This window comes from Annulohypoxylon maeteangense (genome assembly GCF_022496945.1).
Source record: "Annulohypoxylon maeteangense strain CBS 123835 unplaced genomic scaffold GGS22scaffold_1, whole genome shotgun sequence".
Classification (NCBI taxonomy): Eukaryota; Fungi; Ascomycota; class Sordariomycetes; order Xylariales; family Hypoxylaceae; genus Annulohypoxylon; species Annulohypoxylon maeteangense.
The window spans coordinates 3,286,521-3,302,787 of record NW_025953248.1 but is presented as its reverse complement, the minus strand read 5'-3'; the positions used below and the strand labels follow the sequence as shown (position 1 = coordinate 3,302,787).

Genomic DNA, 16,267 nt, shown 5'->3' with positions numbered 1-16,267 from the left:
ACGGCATAACGACCGGATAAGGGATACGGAATGGGCGGTCATGGTCAATTTTACTAAGTACGGCGTTTGGACAGGCATATTTTCGAATCGGCATTCATCGGGTTCTGGTCTCATAGTATATGCATGGCGTGGTATGTGTAATCGGCATGGCCCTTGGGGGTAATGAGTAATGAGACGAAAGAACGAACGTGTCGACGATTCGCGCTGGGTCGGGTCGTGGTTTAATTGCATGGTCATAATCGAGTATAGTCTGGGTTTCTCTCACGAGATATGAATGCATTATGATGGATGTTCCTTTTTCTCATTCATTATTGAGATTGATTTTCGTGTTGTGACTGCTTATTGGCTTGCATTTAAAAACCCCAATACATACCTAGTATATATGCCTTCGCAGCTACAGCATGATATTCGCGGGTCGTATTCATCATTTATTCATGGATATCCTCATTCCTCATCTCAATCCAAAATTTGTCCTATAACTTAATCACGCCGCACTACCCTGCCCCTGCCCCTGCCCCTGTTCCCTCTGCTTCCCCTTCCCCTTAGACTTATCCACATCATCATCCACCGTCGGCAACGCCGGTATCTCTACGCCCATGACCCGATACTCCAAACCGATATACGCATCACTCAAGACTAAGACGTCGACCTTTCTCGCACCACCTCCCCTATCCGGCTCAGGCAACTTAAGCACCGTCTTAGCCGTCGGTCTCGAACCAACTTGAACACCCGCATTTTGCTGGGCGTTGTTGGATTTATTGGAATTGGGCCCCTTTTGGCTCCAAGATACGCGCTTGACGCCGATTACTTCGTCCTTAGCGACATCGCACACGACGACGAACCAGCCCTCGTTTTGGGGCTTGGGGTATCTGGGTGCGTAAACGCGAGCCTCCCGCTCGGTAATTGGATTCAGACGTTTCATGGAAACGACGAGAGACTGCGCTTTCACGTCCTCGATTCGGACGCTGACGTTAGGAAGGATAGCGGCCGCGCGTGTGAAGCGGGCCTGTTGGGAGCTTGGGACGTTTAGCTTGCGGGCTAGATCGTCGACTTGTGGTTTCGGGAGGGCGCTCAATTTCTGAAGTGTTGTCTGGTTGTCTTTGAGGCTGTCGGGATTGGTTCCAGGAAGGATAGATAGGGGCGCGTCTTGAGGCCAACGAGCGGATTTGATGCATTGGAGGAGTTTGATCATTTCGAGGCAGCTAGACAAGTAGCCTAATTCGGTGAGAACGTCAATGGATGCTTGAATGATACGGATAGCTTGGTCTAAGACGCTGGTCTGGTCGCCGACGTAATCCGTGATGGGAAGATCAATGCGTGCCATGTGCGCCTGGAGTAGGAGGAAGGCCTTGACGTGGGGGTCCCACATCGGCAATCCAAATGCATTGCCATCGAATGGGAGGTTTTTCGACAGTTCTGCGTTGATGAGATCCTCGTTGTGCCGGACGGGAAGTTCGTCGTATTCTATTGCACGAGACATCCAGGATAGGACGTCTAAGAAAGTTGCTTGTGGCTTTGCATGCTTGACAAGATGACGGATCGTCTTGTGTGAGAGATAGTAATAACTCATGATCTTGCCTAGGGGAGTTGGGTCCACATCACCATTAGGATAGATCTCGACACACTTCGAAGTATCAAGTTCGTCCAAGGATTTGTTTACCATGTCGATCATAAAATCATTCGCAAGTTGCTGAGCAGCCATTGTGTTATGCTCTTCAGCGGAGACCTCAAGTCCATAGTACGAAGGGTTCTTGTGTAGTCGGCGGAAGAAGAAAGTCCAGGTCAAGTAGTCAAGAGCATCTTGCTTAGTCGTAATTGTTTCCGCCGATACTTCTGCACACAAATGGTTGTCGAGAACTGTATGTAGAGACGATTCAACAGGGAAACCAGTATGTAGGAAATGTTTATAGAAATCCTTCTTTGCGTCCTGAGTGAAGATGCGTGCAACACCAGAGTTGTCGAATTGTGGACGACCAGCCCGACCCAGCATTTGCAGGACATCTGTTAAATCCATGTCTTTGTACCCTTCAATCTTTGCATCATAAAACTGTGTACCCTTGACAACCACCAGGTGAGCCGGAAGATTAACACCCCAAGCCAATGTACTTGTTGCAATCAGAATCTGGATCTTGTTGTGCAGGAATAGCTCTTCGGCTAGTTGACGATCGGATTCGACAAGACCAGCATGGTGAAGTCCGATACCGAAATTTATCGCTTCTTTAAGTGCATCATCTTTAACCCTGGCAAGATTAAGCTGGAGATCATCTTCTGACATGTTGACAAAGCGCCTAGGATTGTCTTCCATGCCACAATAGTTGATCAAATCTTTCGCGGTCAGTCTAGTCTGTCGTCGCGATGGTACGAAGACGATCACAGGCTTGTCGGGACTATGGGTTTTGACGGCTAGAAAAGTTGGTCGGTTCATGGATTGCATCAATGGGCAGAATCCCCTCACTTCCGGAAATCCGTCGATGTACAGTTCCAATGGTACAGGTCGTACGGAGTGTCGGAAGTTGAATAGACCCTCCTTGACTCCAAGCCAATTGCCAAGATCTGTCGCATTTGCGCAGGCAGTAGACATCCCGAGAAGTCTGACAGATTTCTCGGTTGATTGAGCAATGTAGTTCATACGGGACACAATGATTTCAAGAATCGGACCTCGATCTCCGGCAAGCAAATGGATTTCATCAATGATGACAAGTGCAACTTGACGAACATATCCTCTAGTTTGCCAACTACGGGAGATACCGTCCCACTTCTCGGGTGTTGTAATGATGATATCGGCGTCCTTGATAGTCCTGGTGTCTGGCGTATTGTCGCCTGTCAACTCAACCAGCTTAAGGCCCAGGGGCCCAGAAAGTCGAGCGCCCCAATCTTTAACTCGCTCACGAACCAAAGCTTTCATTGGGGCAATATATACCACTTTAGAACCCGGTCGCTCTCGGAATGCCCACCACATAGCCAATTCTGCAGCGACGGTTTTCCCACTACCAGTGGGTGATCCTAGAAGGACATTGGCTGGCGTATGGTAAAGCGTATGGAAGATCTGCGTTTGCATAGGATTAAAGAACTGGAATCTCTTCGCATAAACTTCTTCCAGTCCGGGATTTTTGAGAGCACTGATGGGCAGAGGTTGCAGATTGAGTAAGTCTGTATAGACGCTCTCTGTATCTGGTCGAATGAGATGCTGGAAAGAAACGGGATTGACGGTCTCTGCCCCCAACCACTTATCCGACACGGCCCTGACGTAGATTTGGTTGGGCAGGGGGTCTGATAGGGGGATCGTGAGGTTGAGTTCGTGGTCGTCGTAGAGCTTCCTTCGGTTAAGGATGAAAAATTCATGATGATAAATTTCAGAAGTTTCGGAATTTTCAACCCAGACATAGAACGACTCAGATGTGCCATGCATTTGGTCGTTCCACCTGAAGTCCGGCGTGATATAAAGCTTAATCCTCAATACATCTCGATTCAAAGGAGCTATCTCCGCGTCGATAGATACGGTTGGGAAATTCTCGATAATCCTAGCTATCTTCTTACCAGCATTGTCGTTGTGCACCAAGCTACCGATTTCGGCTGTATCCATATCGCGTAGAACCTCAATGGTTAGAGTTTCTTTCGCATCAATCTGATTGAGCACTGACTTAGGTAGCTCAAATTGATGGAGCGGGTGTTGAAAAGGCCAAATGCGCCTCTCGATGGACTTTGAGAGGGTAAGCAAGACCAAGCATTGGTGACCCCATCGTCTGTTTAGCGCAATCATAAAAAGTGCACGACAAATCCGGCCAGATTGCTGGGCCACGTAGTTAAGATCATTCCCGAGCGTAAAGTCCTCAGGTTGAGCCCGAGAGATATAAGTTTGCAAGAGAATATTGGTCTTTCCCTGGGGGGTATCAATTCCACTGCCAATATCACAAAAAGTGACTTCATCCCTTAGCCTAGTTAATTCTTTAGCTTCATTTTCTCGAGATTGGATGTTATCGAACTCTCCGCTCTCGCTGATCATCTTCAATATATCTGCTTCCGTTGAGTGGGGTCGCATCCTCTTGTTGAATATCTGTATGCTTGTCTGCTGGATGTAATACTGACTAGCAATGCGACCGATATCCTTGCTTCTTAGCTCCTCGGTTGTCTCGTTGAATATGACCATTTGGCTTAGTTGCAAAGTCTTGGCTGCCTGAATAGCAAGTTGTCGTCGCCTTTGAACAAGTGTTGGGTCATCTCGAATCTCGGCCCATTCGATTCCGTAAGATATGGGGTTTCTCTGCATACGAACAAATAGGTAGGAATATCCGATCCATTGCACGGCTTCCGGGATAGAAGTCACGGTGCCTAGCGCAATCTCGGCATTCAAATTGTCAACTAATTTCGAAGAGAATTTGGACTCGATGGGTTGCTGTGAAGTAACTGATTGCAGGTAATGTGGTAACCTGTCGATAGTTGTGCAGATCATGCCAATACCCACATCCTCGAACTGTGGTCGTCCAGCACGACCAAAGATTTGAAGCACATCAAGAATACCTAGGTCCACGAATTTACCCTCTTGGGCATTGTAAACCTGTGTTCCCTTGATAATGACCGCAGCAGCTGGTAAATTGACACCCCATGCAAGGGTTGCTGTACAGCAGAGTACCTTGATAACGCCCTTGGCGAACAGATTTTCCATGAGATTTCTATCCGAGCGAGTCAATCCAGCATGATGTATGCCCAGTCCCTTTGGCAGGAGGTCTCTAAGCTCGCGTGCCCTCGAAGACTTCATGTCTCTAATGGCCTGCTCATAGTATGGATGTCCTGCTGGGTCGAAGAGGTCCGTCGCCGCTTGATCAGAAGCTTTCTGATAAAGCATCTTGGCGGTAAGAAGCGTGTCTCTTCTCGAGTGAACGAACACCATTATTTGATGATCTTCCTCTAGCATGTCTTGAACCTTTTCAAAGGCTACCGTGTCAAGATTCTCTCTAGATATTTTTGAACCGGGTTTACCCTTGACTCCAACGAAATGTTGCTCAAGAGGGACTGGGCGAAAGGAGGCATCAAAGTAGAAAAGCCCGGCATATCTGTTAACTTTGAGGAAGTCGGCGACATCGACGTAATTTGGGAGGGTGGCACTGAGTCCGACAATACGGATCAGGGACTGTGTGCTCTCAACCTGCCGTTCCGTTCGTGCCACCAAAGACTCCAACACCGCACCTCGCTCATCGTGAAGCATATGGACTTCATCAATAATGAGCAGCCTAACTTTCTGCACAAGCTCAGTATCTCCAGTACCCTTCCTTGTAACAACATCCCATTTTTCGGGCGTGGTAACAATTATCTGCGTTTGCACGATTTCGGATTTGGTGAGATGCATATCTCCCGTATACTCGCGACATTGAATGCCAAGCCAGGCGAGACGCTTCCCTAACTTTCCGGTGATTTCGGCAGCCAAGGCCTTCATCGGAGCAACGTACACGATTTTGAAGTCCTGGGTATCGACGCCAAAATCCGTCGCCTCCATATTTTCGATCGGATTGGGTGTGACATATTGACCAATTGTTTGCAAAATTGTCAACATAGCTGCATCTGTCTTACCCGCACCGGTAGGGGCGCAGATTAACATGTTCTCGCTAGTCTTGTATGCTACTGGATAGACCAGACTTTGCATCCTGTTCAATGATTTGTACCCCTTGAATGTTCTTCGACAAAGTCCATCCATGTCGGCGATATTGATAAGCTTATGACCAGGGAGAAGTTTACCGGTTTTCCCTGCTGGGACAACAAACTCCTCGTATTTCTCCTTCTCCTTTCTTTCTGTGCCAACTGGCATACCATACTGGGCCCCTGTGTGGCTCAACGTATTTCCAGCATTGTACGCCTTGTATACGTGAGGATATTGTATCTCTTTATGCATGCTAGGAGCCAGAGTAGCACTCTTATGTTCCAGATCCTTTTGTCGAAGAGCCTCATCTCTCTCAGCTTTAGTTAGAAGTCGGCCAGTCGGCCTAATTGTTTCCTGAGCAGCGAAACTTGAGGTAATTTCATGCCTATGAGATAGTAATTCAATGATAAATTCGAAATCATCGAACCCGACGATATCGGCAAGTTGAGACTGTAATTCGTCCTCGGATCGTTGAGAGTTCAATACCTCCAAGACTTGGGTTTGAAATGCGTCGGGGGATAATCCGTTCTTCTTAGAGGCAATAACAGAGCACTGTTCTGAAAACCAAGTTGGCCCATATTGACCGTCACCGGGTTGTCCATTGGCTTCTTCGATGAAATCGCTGCTATATAAATCTTCTTCGCTGTCATCTATGAAATCCCAGACATCGTCGCCGCTATTTCCAGAAGTGAAATCCTCATCGTCTAGGTCGAAGTCTAGATTAAGCTCAGATTCGATAGACCGATTCTTTCCTGGAAGTTTTAAGTCTGCTAGGGCAGCCTTCATAGTAGCAAACTGTTCCCGCCATTGTGCTTCCGCCTCGCTCATAGATGAAGACATTTTGGTGATCAATTGACGAGGGCAAATAAATGAGACAATTTGTTGATTTATAGGTACCTACCTTGGTAGATTAAAGATAAAAGAATAGACTTATAGCGCTCAGAATTTCCTAACGATAGATAATTTGTCGTTAAATTTTATATGAGCCCGACATAATCACAAATTTGTGAAAAAAGATGGATGAGTCTTGAATCTTGATGACTATTACGCCGGGGGGCTAGGTACCGTAACTGCCCTCCAGGGCTGTCAGTGAGCACTGCAGGCAGTTGCGTACCGATATTTTAGCGCACTGATTGATTCCCCAGAATTCCAAGTCCCGCTATTGGGAGGTACTACGGCCACCACGGCCCCACTAAGTCATGTACTTACGCCTAAAGAGGAGCGTTGAGTACATGTGACAAAGGCTGTGACCGCTGACCTCACCTCCGGGGCTCCTGCTTGTTATCCATCCATGGATGTATCCTTGAATCCCTAACTTTCTTGGTTTCGAGGTTATGCTACTATCTCCTGAATTTTATGCTCCAAAGTCAACACCGAATAAACATCAACATATTCAGAATTGACCATTTCCGTCCTATCCATCCCTTCGAGTCGTAGTCTCCTCTATCTAGCTATCTGTCAACATGAAGCTGCATTACATTGGAGTATGTATACCTACATATCTACACCCCGGTCGCCAATCTCGAGCGTCGACAACGGAATTGCCTAGAAGACATACATACAAATCTACACATAGCCGTACCTATATGACAGTTAACTAACATGGCATTTTCATACAATTAGATCATCAAGAACGACAGCAAGCCAGGCATTGAAATATGCGCTGAGAAAGAGCTAAGCGCCTACTCGCGCTTCACCCGTGCAAAGTACGACCCGGCCCACCGCCTCCGAATACAGTATGAAGAGATAGGGCTAACCCGAATATCAACATAGCTATGGCGAATTCATGACCATGTTCGCGAAGACCGTAGCGGAGCGGACGAGACCGGGACAGAGACAGGATGTTGAGGAGCAAGGTGCGACCGCCAATCCGAAATCATCCCAGACAACACAATAAAGACGAACAGAAGAACTGATTGGCATTACCTCGCCGGAACACAGACTACACATTCCACGCATACGGACGAACGGAAGGCGTCTGCGGGATCATGATCTCCGACCACCAATACCCAGCCCTAGTAGCGCACCAGCTGCTATCGAAGGTGATGGATGAGTTCCTCGCAGCGCACCCAAAAACATCGTGGGCGTCAGGGCAAACCGTAACCATGCCAGAGCTGCAAGACTACCTGGTGAAGTACCAGGACCCGCACCAAGCCGACAGCATCCTCAAGATCCAGCGCGAGCTCGACGAGACCAAGATCACCCTACACAAGACCATCGAGAGCGTTCTCCAACGCGGCGAGAAGATCGACGACCTCGTCGCCAAGAGCGACGGCCTGAGCAACCAGAGCAAGATGTTCTACCGTACGTTTGATATCCCCCCCTCCTTACCCATTACCCCCCACCCAACATCTTATCTCTTTTCCCTCTTTTCCCTCTTACCCATATCCCCACTCTTTCTCCCCTTTCGAGGGTGATGCTGACTTTCCCCGTCACAGAACAAGCAAAAAAGCAGAACACCTGCTGTGTTCTCATGTAAACGTAACGCCATTATTGTAGCTAGCACTGGCATTGGCACCGGATGGATGAAGTGAACGGCATCAGTGTCTCATTTTAGCATAGCAACGAGACACGCAGTTTGGTGAACGGTTATGTGGATGGCCATTTTATTTCGTCTATCTATATCCGCGGGCGCTATTCCGCCCGAGCACTTATAGGGGAAGCGGTGGTGGGCAGAGTCATTCGTTGGCAAGTCAGGGAAAGAGGCAAGAGGACATTACCGCCAAGGTGTAGAGAGGCAGAGAGAATGAATGAGTTAAAGATTACGCAGACATGGCTACATAGAGAGCATCCCGACAGTCAAAGCGGGCAGGCATAATATGAAATGGTCACACATGATTACGTCGTTACGAAACTTATATATATTGGGGTGAAGGTGGTGTTTATTCAACCGCATAGGACCAGATTAGATCTAACTATCGCGAACCCGACCCCATCCCAATTACTCTCATCATATCTGCCCCAAGACAATCAGTCTAGTCATTCTTCTCCAATCCCATCTCTCCGTTCGACCTCCTCGGACTACCCAGGGTATCAAACGATTACCATCAAGGCACATCGTGCATTTCTCTCATTTCCCTCCGCGCTCTCGACAAAGTAAAAACGTATGGCATAAACGATGCGAGTCGCAGACTCTTTCCCAGATTCTATTATCCTCCGAAGGGTATATTCCCAGACACAAAGTAAACAAAAGCCCACCCCTCTTTTCCAAGGGAGAAGAAGAGGAAGAAAAAAAATAACAATAAACCCCCGAGCCGTTTTCTATAAATGCAAAATTCCTAGTGGGAGGCGCTACCGACGCCTAGAAGTCAAATGTAAATCGCGAGCAGATATGCAATGAAAAAAAAGTCGATGTGAAGATGTAGTAATTAGATATGGACCGAGCAATCTCATGCTCGTTCCAATACGACGCGCTCGCTCTTCCGATGCGCCGCCAGGTTAGAGTTGCTGGTTGTCTCTTCAGGCGTAATTAGAATCGGCGTCTTAGTAGTCGTTTCAGCGAGTCTCTCGTTCTGGCCTATAGCGATTTTAGGGACGGGGATTGGTTTAGAAGGGCTCCTCTGTGTCCTCGTAGCCGTTTGTAAGGGTCTCAGCATTTTTCGCTGCTGTCGAGATATCGAGATCTGCCGGGCGATCGATAACTCTACGGGGTTCATGTTAGAGCTATTCTCCAACAAGTCGTCCTCATCTTTCGAGTCCTGGCTTGTCTTCGAGGTTACGGATGTCGCCGGCGAAGAAGGCGGAGGCTTCCTATCGCTTGCCAAAGACGAGTTTGCGGTAGAGGGCGTTTGTTGTTGTGGTGTTATCATCTGCCACTTGGGCTCCTGTATGTACGAGGCTCTCGGACGTATAGACCCCGGCTTGACTACTTCAAATTCAGGAGACGACATCTCCGTTGGAGATTCCAGCACTAAATTCGACGAGTCGGGACTAAATTGGTATTCCTTAGGAGCATTGTTTTGCTCCCTTGCTCTAGCTAGAGTTGCAATAGTAAGCTTTCCCTTTGGATAGGGGCGACCAGAAGATTCTTTGAGATGATTATGCCTGGGCGCGTCATGAGATTGTATGTGATTATTAGGTGCAGTGTGATCGAAGGCCGCCTTTAAAGGCGATCGAAGCATTGCAGGAGAAGTATTAGATCGTGAAAGTGGTGATGGGTTAGAGGGTGGTGTTTGTGCTATTCTCTGAGGAGGAAATAAAGCAAATGCCGGCGACCCCGTCGCAGGTGATGTTACTCTCCTCGGACTCTTTAAAACTTCATGATGCATATCATGATGCTTTTCGCGATATTTTTCCTCCTATAGAATGAATTAGTACACGAATAATAGTAGAGTCTTGGATTTCTTACCTCTTCTCTTTCTACAGCATCTTCAATGCTCTTAAGCTTTTGAACCGTGGCTTGCCGTCTAGTTAACAGTGAAGGTTGTGACTGCAGTACGCTTCCAAACATGACGCTGTATCTTTCCATGGTGATATCCGGAATCTCAACATTCAGCAAGGGACTTGACAAACACTGATTAGTGTCCAATGCTATCGGGATTCTTCCAAAAGTCTCTTCGGTCTTCTTCCCGCTTGACCTAGATGTTGATCTTGGCACTTGTGGTGGGCTGTCATCATGAGGCAGTGTTTGAGACCTAATTACAATCGGTTTATGTTTTGGTGGTTTACGTGTACCAACAGTATTGCTCCTTTGCACATTTGAGTCGTACCAAGGCTGGGAAGTCATGTCTTGTGTCTGTTCTGGTTTAGACAAAACTCTCAGTTCGTTCGGTACCGGTCCTGCGAGAGATTGCTCTGATGGTTTCCTTCCAAATCTACCAAACAACTTCCACTTCGTCGACTGCTTCCTAGGTAAGGAGCCAGTAGAACTAATCCCAGATGCGGCAGGCGATACCAAAGATGGTGTCGGGATCGGCGGGGCGCGAAGAGTCGTTTGAGGTGCCCGTGAGCCACCGCTCACCGGGACGCTTGTAGGACTTCCAAGTGCCATGCCTATCTCCGAAGAACTAGTGTCGTTGAGAGACTCGGGGGTAGGCATCCTAACAGTTGGGACGGATATTTTGCGCGGAGGTGATGTCCGTGGGCTTATTTCTGGTGTAGGTAGTTGTCCCCGTGCAAAATTGTTGTATGATTTAAATCCAGCCCCGACCGCTGTTCGAGAGTTGATGAAAGAGTCGTCCCTAGATATCCTCTTGTCATACTTAAAACTGTTGTTGGCTGAACTATTGGAACTGAGGCCCCTCGATGAACTCGGTCTCACTGACATGTTGACTTCGGACGGCGGCGAAGGAGACTGAGTACGAGAGCAACACAGATTTGCACTTGCAAGAACACCCAGGTAAGGCGCACCACAATGATTATAAAACGGCTGTGGTAGGGCGGGATCTGATACACAACCTGGTTCCCAACCTAGTCCTCTAGGACGGGGTAGTCGGGGACGTGCGTCACGAACGCATCCGGACCTGCATGGCCCTCCATCGGCTGTCTGGCAACGGCACTAGCTAGGTACATACATACTCGGCTCAAATTGCAACCCCTACTTTGTACTACGTGTATAGTAAGTAGAGGAGTCAAATATGGACCTTGATAGATAGACTATTTGAGTTGTGGGTGCTGAGAGGTTAAACGTGTACTGATTCGTGGTCTTTACATATGAGGTAATTTCTATGATCATGCTCAATAAATTGGCCGTTCGCTGTTCGAACTAGGGGCAAGGGAAAGGAAGATACAAGCTTATTGGTAAGTGATGGACGATTGGCTTTAGTCCGAGGATTGTCAACGAATTCTTACCAGACGTCTGTTCGGATCATCGATTGCTTACCACCCACCATGAACCATCGGCCATGACGGTTGTGGCTGCTTGGGGGATTCCATTTCACTAAGATATGCAAGGTCAGAAAGGTGACAACGCTGAAGATTGTTTGAGGTTGATGGATCATGGGATGGTTATTTTGGAGGGGAGATCAACACGTAGGGTTCAGCTCCAGAATGCATTGTAGAAGACGTCAAGGGTGACCCATGTCTGCGTGGGTTCTTTACTCTGGAACCGGGGTGTTTGTTGGAATGATGTGAACGGAATCCCAGGGGGGATCGCGGGATTAGTGATGGTGTGGTGTATCAAGGCTAGCAATGAGCATTGATGGGGGATCTCCAGCTTGGTAGTTCGTTTGTATCTGGCCAACTTGACTTGGAAAGCTGATACAATACGCCCCTAAGAAACCGATCGAGCGAGAACAGACAGCTGCAATGTACTGTAAATAGTAGGAAATTGTTCGAGAAGCTTTTCGATACGGGGTCGCATTGCTCTCTGTACTACCAAGGGATGCCCTGAAGCAATGGTTGCTTGGCAGTTTGCCCCCGTGTTTTTTAAAATGGCCCGATGACCAAGGAAAGTCGACAGAGTCTCGGACGAGTGAGAAGCTCGGAGTTCTACCGAAGCCCATTAATGGTCGAGGTATGCGCTGTAATCTTGAAAATAAGAGCAAGGCTAGGAAATGAGAGGGGAGCCTCCTTTCATCTAGCTTGCAGCAGCGGTGTATAGAACTCGCATGGCATATTTTATATTACTCTCTTGTATTCTTCCATCTGATAGGATGGGAAACATGTTTGGCCAATAGCAAATTGTCAAATCTTGGTCGAACAAAAAGTTCAAAGATCCCTTGCAGTCGCTTCTTCCAATGGGATCGTCCATAGGAGAATTATCCCCGGAATTTTGTTTACTCATTTTAGAAGATGTCCCAATCAAATAAATGAATCGATTCTTGGGTTGTACGAGTTGACGGGCAGTATGTTTGAGCAGCTCTCGTATGGCTTGAGCCATCTTGCACATGCCGAGGCATAACTAGGTAAGCTCTCGTAAATAACTTGGAAGTTGATATCCCGTTATCAAATAGGTAGTTCGGCATTATGTCACGTAGCATTCCAGTAGCTTGTATGAATTATTATCCGCGTTAAAGTTCACCACCCGGTCCGGTTGAGATGACTTGGTAACTAAATATCGTTAGGACTGAAGAGTGACAGAGGGGTTGAGATCCTTGCTGGTGGTTTCGAAACTTGAGCTATACCCCTTTAGACGCTGTGAAACATGGAAGATTGCGAAATATGTACGTATCCTAGACTCCGAGAATGGTCTGTGCTCGGAGCTAATCGAGCTTGAAATCTTCAAATGTTCTTGAAGAAGGCACGCTAGGAAATATATTCCGACGAACAAATACTTGGGTACCTAGTAGGTATGGCAATTCGGGTGTTTTATCATCTTCGACGCGCGGCATCTTGTTTTTTTTTTTGTTGTTAGATCGGACTTACCAAGGTTATCTCAAACACGAGGATATCTTCCCAAGATAGAATTCACCTAGTATTTAAGCCTGATTCACATCAAACAACAATCTTCCGCAACTCCTTGTGATCAGTCCCGTCAAAATGGTATGAAAATGGTCCCAGGCGATCTAGCTCAGATCATTAGCGATTGACATACTAGCGATCGACATACTAGATCGCCCAAGACGATCTAACTTATGTACATCGTCGCCCATTCGAACCTTTAAATGGTTGAGGCGGCTACGCAAGGTTATGCTTAACGCCAATCGTCATGGATATAACGTATGTAGGTTATACTTAGTCCTTGTGGCTTTCCATCATCTCATGAAAACGATGCCGTACAATGTGTGGATAGCTCGGTCATGACTGGTGAAAGATCAGTATTTGACACATAAATTTCCGAATGGCTGAAGGGGACTATAAAAAGCATCCGGGTCTAAATTGACGAGATGAAATCCACCTGCTAAGTACGTACATACCTTGGTATAATTGTTAAGGTCGTCGTTAGGAATGTCGTATGGCGGGGTATTATATCATTGACACAAACATCATGATAGCTAATAGCCTCATGCTTAAGCACGTTGGCGGAATTTGAACCTTGTGGCGCCGATCTTACTATATGTATGCCTACATAATCCACATTCAAGCTCATCACTTCCTGGATGCTTACGAGGTATAACTTGCGAGGTTGAACCCTCCTCCGTGCTCCAAAAACCAATTGTTTTTATTAACATGATACCTATTACCACTACTCATAACTTGATGCTCTGTTCCCCACTAAGAGAATATCATATAGATAATGTTTGTTACTAATGATAGATAGGCTTGTGACTATCCAATGATGCCTTGACGATTTAGTAAGACGTTACCGAGGACCGTTACATATTGTATAATCGATGGTCCAAACACCAAGAGCTTTTCTTCTTACTTTATTACCTAGGTATGTCACGTTGAGTCGAAGACTTGAGATACTAACACTTAGAAGGCATCATCCTGGAAGATTGGTACGAAGTCCGAGGCTAGAATTCGGGTTACTACATACGTACATATGTATAACTTCGGACCTGTATTGTGCCTGACAATCACATCCTATTTAGGTCATCGGACTAGCTTTATCTTATTTAGGTCTTCGTCCCGAGTTTATTTTGACCCGCCGACAACCCGCTGGAGATATAGGTTCGACGCAAGGGTGAAAAGTATAATGCGAAGTTTATAACCTATAACCATGACTTTGCTTGAATCGGTCGTGGGGTAGAGCCATGATTACCTAAGTTCCAAGAGGTTGCCAATGCCGCCAATGATGCAATACCAAGTCAGCAATGATGGCGGTGAGTTGGTGGTGGAAGACATATCGTCAAACGGAGGATGTAGGATCGTCTTCATGCAGAATATTGGTATGGGGGCGGACAACGCGTTGCTAATAATTAGTAAACCATCCTCTCGAGGTTAGGACAAGCACAAATGGAGATGCCTGGTGGGAAATAATATTCGCCTATAGTGTTTTATGGTTTATAATGGAAATGTTGGTGCCTGATGTTAGTGTTCTTGGTAAGTATATTCTGTCTTGTCTGTGTGGATTGTGGATTACAATTCAAGATAGGCATCTTCGGGATCCGTTCAGTTACCATACTGCCACTGAGACAATCCATTGTCTCACATAAACAATTAAATAATCAAAATGTATAATTAATTTGCATGAATCATGTGGTTTCGAGTAGTACATGATCGTGAAGGGGAAAAAAAGCAAGTCGGCTTTACGTATGTGATGGTCGTACTAAGTAGGTAGAGATAATGGATATGATGGATACATAAATTGATGACTTCAACTTTTCATTGTTGTCTTTTTTATTTGGTCTTTCTAACCACTGGGCATGTTCCTTAGTAACCCGGTAATTGGAACTGACGTATGACGGCGGGGCGATGATGAGAGGATGATTTGTTGATTTGTGGCTGATAAATTGTGAGCTGCAAATATTGTTAGAAAATTGTTGGACTTTCCTTTCCCCCTTCTACCCCTGAGATGACGGAAAGCCACATAGTCTATTAATAATGCGCCACAATGTGGGCGGGCGGGCAGCAATCAAAAGTCGGTACCTGTAGGTACCTAGTAATCTAAACCCGAAAACAGCCCCTCCTTCAGGTCGTGCCCAGAGTGGTCACATCACCTAATCAGAACTGCGCATCCGTTTTTTTCTCTCATTGACATCTGAAGGCTCGTGCCAATTCTTCCCCCTAAACACGCCAACTTCCAGTAAACAACACATCGTCTCTTCTTCTTTCCCTCTTGCTCTTCCGCCAGCTACTCATCTCGAGATATACGCAAATCACCAACTCTAGCAACCATGTCGTGGCAAGGTAAATAGAACATTCCCCCCCTTTTGATATCTAGTAACCCCACCTTTGTTAAGGTGACAGGGCTGACCTTCGTCATAGCCTACGTTGATACCAGGTAATTATCACCATCGTCACCGTAACACGACGGCGTTATGCGTCAAACATATCCATACCGGTCTGCTAACCATTCCTGTCTAATGATAGCCTTGTTGGTACTGGCCATCTTGATAAGGGCGTCATCATTAGCGCTGCTGGTGACAGCGTCTGGGCCACCACTGCTGGGTTTACGGTATTTGATGATCCCTATTCTTTATCCTTCCTAACTTTTTCGACGAGATATATTGGGATAGGGAACAAATGCACACTTCGTTAAGTGTTATCGCGTGCGAAGGTTCCTGTGGCTGACTTATTTGGACTGATAGATTCAACCCGATGAGATGAAGAACTTGGTTAACATTCTAGCCAAAACTGGAGATGCCGAAGACAAAGCCTGGTCGGCCGGCATCCATGTTGCAGGCGAACGATACGTAATGACTCGATCAGAGGACCGAAGCGTCTATGCACGACAGGTGGGTTCATATAATAAACATCTTACTTTGATCAAATAGTTGACCGGAGTACGCAAAATCATAGGGCCGGACGGGTATTGTCATCGTCAAGACGAAGCAAGCGATCCTGATCGGCCACTACGGCGAGGCTCAACAAGTCGGAAACGCGACCCAGACCACCGAAGCACTCGCGGACTACCTTATTAAGGTCGGATACTAGACGTGGTATTCATTGGGGATAGCTCGTATCGTGTCGAGGGTTGTAGACGGGCGTGGCGTGTGGATAGCGCCAGAGTGGGATAGGATTAATGCCTGCTGTTCTGGGACTGCAGAGCAAGGGGGATGAGTTTAGCAAGAATTTTCTGTTGTTGATGTCATACAACGCCGAATGGCGGCGGCGAAGGTGGCCTTGACTGTTTCGTCGTCCCTTTTTCTC

The 16,267-nt window shown here is 46.9% G+C and overlaps 4 protein-coding genes across 4 annotated transcripts; 2 read left to right on the top strand and 2 right to left on the bottom strand.

Annotated features, from left to right (window-relative positions):
• Window positions 1-360: 360 nt before the first annotated feature.
• GGS22DRAFT_194515 (Sec63-domain-containing protein) lies at window positions 361-6,544 on the bottom strand. The gene has a single exon (XM_047965512.1). The coding sequence runs from the start codon at window positions 6,470-6,472 to the stop codon at window positions 485-487; it is 5,988 nt and encodes a 1,995-aa protein (XP_047824292.1). The 5' UTR covers window positions 6,473-6,544; the 3' UTR covers window positions 361-484.
• A 378-nt stretch (window positions 6,545-6,922) lies between these two features.
• GGS22DRAFT_150956 (putative snare protein) lies at window positions 6,923-8,477 on the top strand. Its single transcript, XM_047959395.1, has 5 exons — window positions 6,923-7,116; window positions 7,256-7,338; window positions 7,406-7,488; window positions 7,574-7,936; window positions 8,071-8,477. The coding sequence occupies exons 1-5, from the start codon at window positions 7,096-7,098 to the stop codon at window positions 8,109-8,111; spliced, it is 591 nt and encodes a 196-aa protein (XP_047824291.1). The 5' UTR covers window positions 6,923-7,095; the 3' UTR covers window positions 8,112-8,477.
• A 519-nt stretch (window positions 8,478-8,996) lies between these two features.
• On the bottom strand, window positions 8,997-11,453 carry GGS22DRAFT_13850 (uncharacterized protein). Its single transcript, XM_047958654.1, has 2 exons — window positions 9,981-11,453; window positions 8,997-9,930 (listed from the first exon to the last, which is right to left on the bottom strand). The coding sequence occupies exons 1-2, from the start codon at window positions 10,896-10,898 to the stop codon at window positions 9,022-9,024; spliced, it is 1,827 nt and encodes a 608-aa protein (XP_047824290.1). The 5' UTR covers window positions 10,899-11,453; the 3' UTR covers window positions 8,997-9,021.
• Window positions 11,454-15,007: 3,554 nt separating this feature from the next.
• On the top strand, window positions 15,008-16,185 carry GGS22DRAFT_13771 (profilin). Its single transcript, XM_047958639.1, has 5 exons — window positions 15,008-15,304; window positions 15,383-15,398; window positions 15,488-15,572; window positions 15,706-15,852; window positions 15,917-16,185. The coding sequence occupies exons 1-5, from the start codon at window positions 15,292-15,294 to the stop codon at window positions 16,049-16,051; spliced, it is 396 nt and encodes a 131-aa protein (XP_047824289.1). The 5' UTR covers window positions 15,008-15,291; the 3' UTR covers window positions 16,052-16,185.
• The last annotated feature ends 82 nt before the right edge of the window (window positions 16,186-16,267 follow it).

Bases quoted from the DNA above. Each gene is read 5' to 3' on its own strand.
- GGS22DRAFT_194515 (XM_047965512.1), bottom strand. From the start codon at position 6,472: ATGTCTTCATCTATGAGCGAGGCGGAAGCACAATGGCGGGAACAGTTT.
- GGS22DRAFT_150956 (XM_047959395.1), top strand. From the start codon at position 7,096: ATGAAGCTGCATTACATTGGA. The intron at 7,117-7,255 runs GTATGTATACCT...TCATACAATTAG, and splicing joins TGAAGCTGCATTACATTGGA to ATCATCAAGAACGACAGCAA. The intron at 7,339-7,405 runs GTACGACCCGGC...ATATCAACATAG, and splicing joins TCGCGCTTCACCCGTGCAAA to CTATGGCGAATTCATGACCA.
- GGS22DRAFT_13850 (XM_047958654.1), bottom strand. From the start codon at position 10,898: ATGTCAGTGAGACCGAGTTCATCGAGGGGCCTCAGTTCCAATAGTTCA. The intron at 9,931-9,980 runs GTAAGAAATCCA...TTCATTCTATAG, and splicing joins ATGCTGTAGAAAGAGAAGAG to GAGGAAAAATATCGCGAAAA.
- GGS22DRAFT_13771 (XM_047958639.1), top strand. The intron at 15,573-15,705 runs GTATTTGATGAT...TTGGACTGATAG, and splicing joins CCACCACTGCTGGGTTTACG to ATTCAACCCGATGAGATGAA. The intron at 15,853-15,916 runs GTGGGTTCATAT...GCAAAATCATAG, and splicing joins GAAGCGTCTATGCACGACAG to GGCCGGACGGGTATTGTCAT.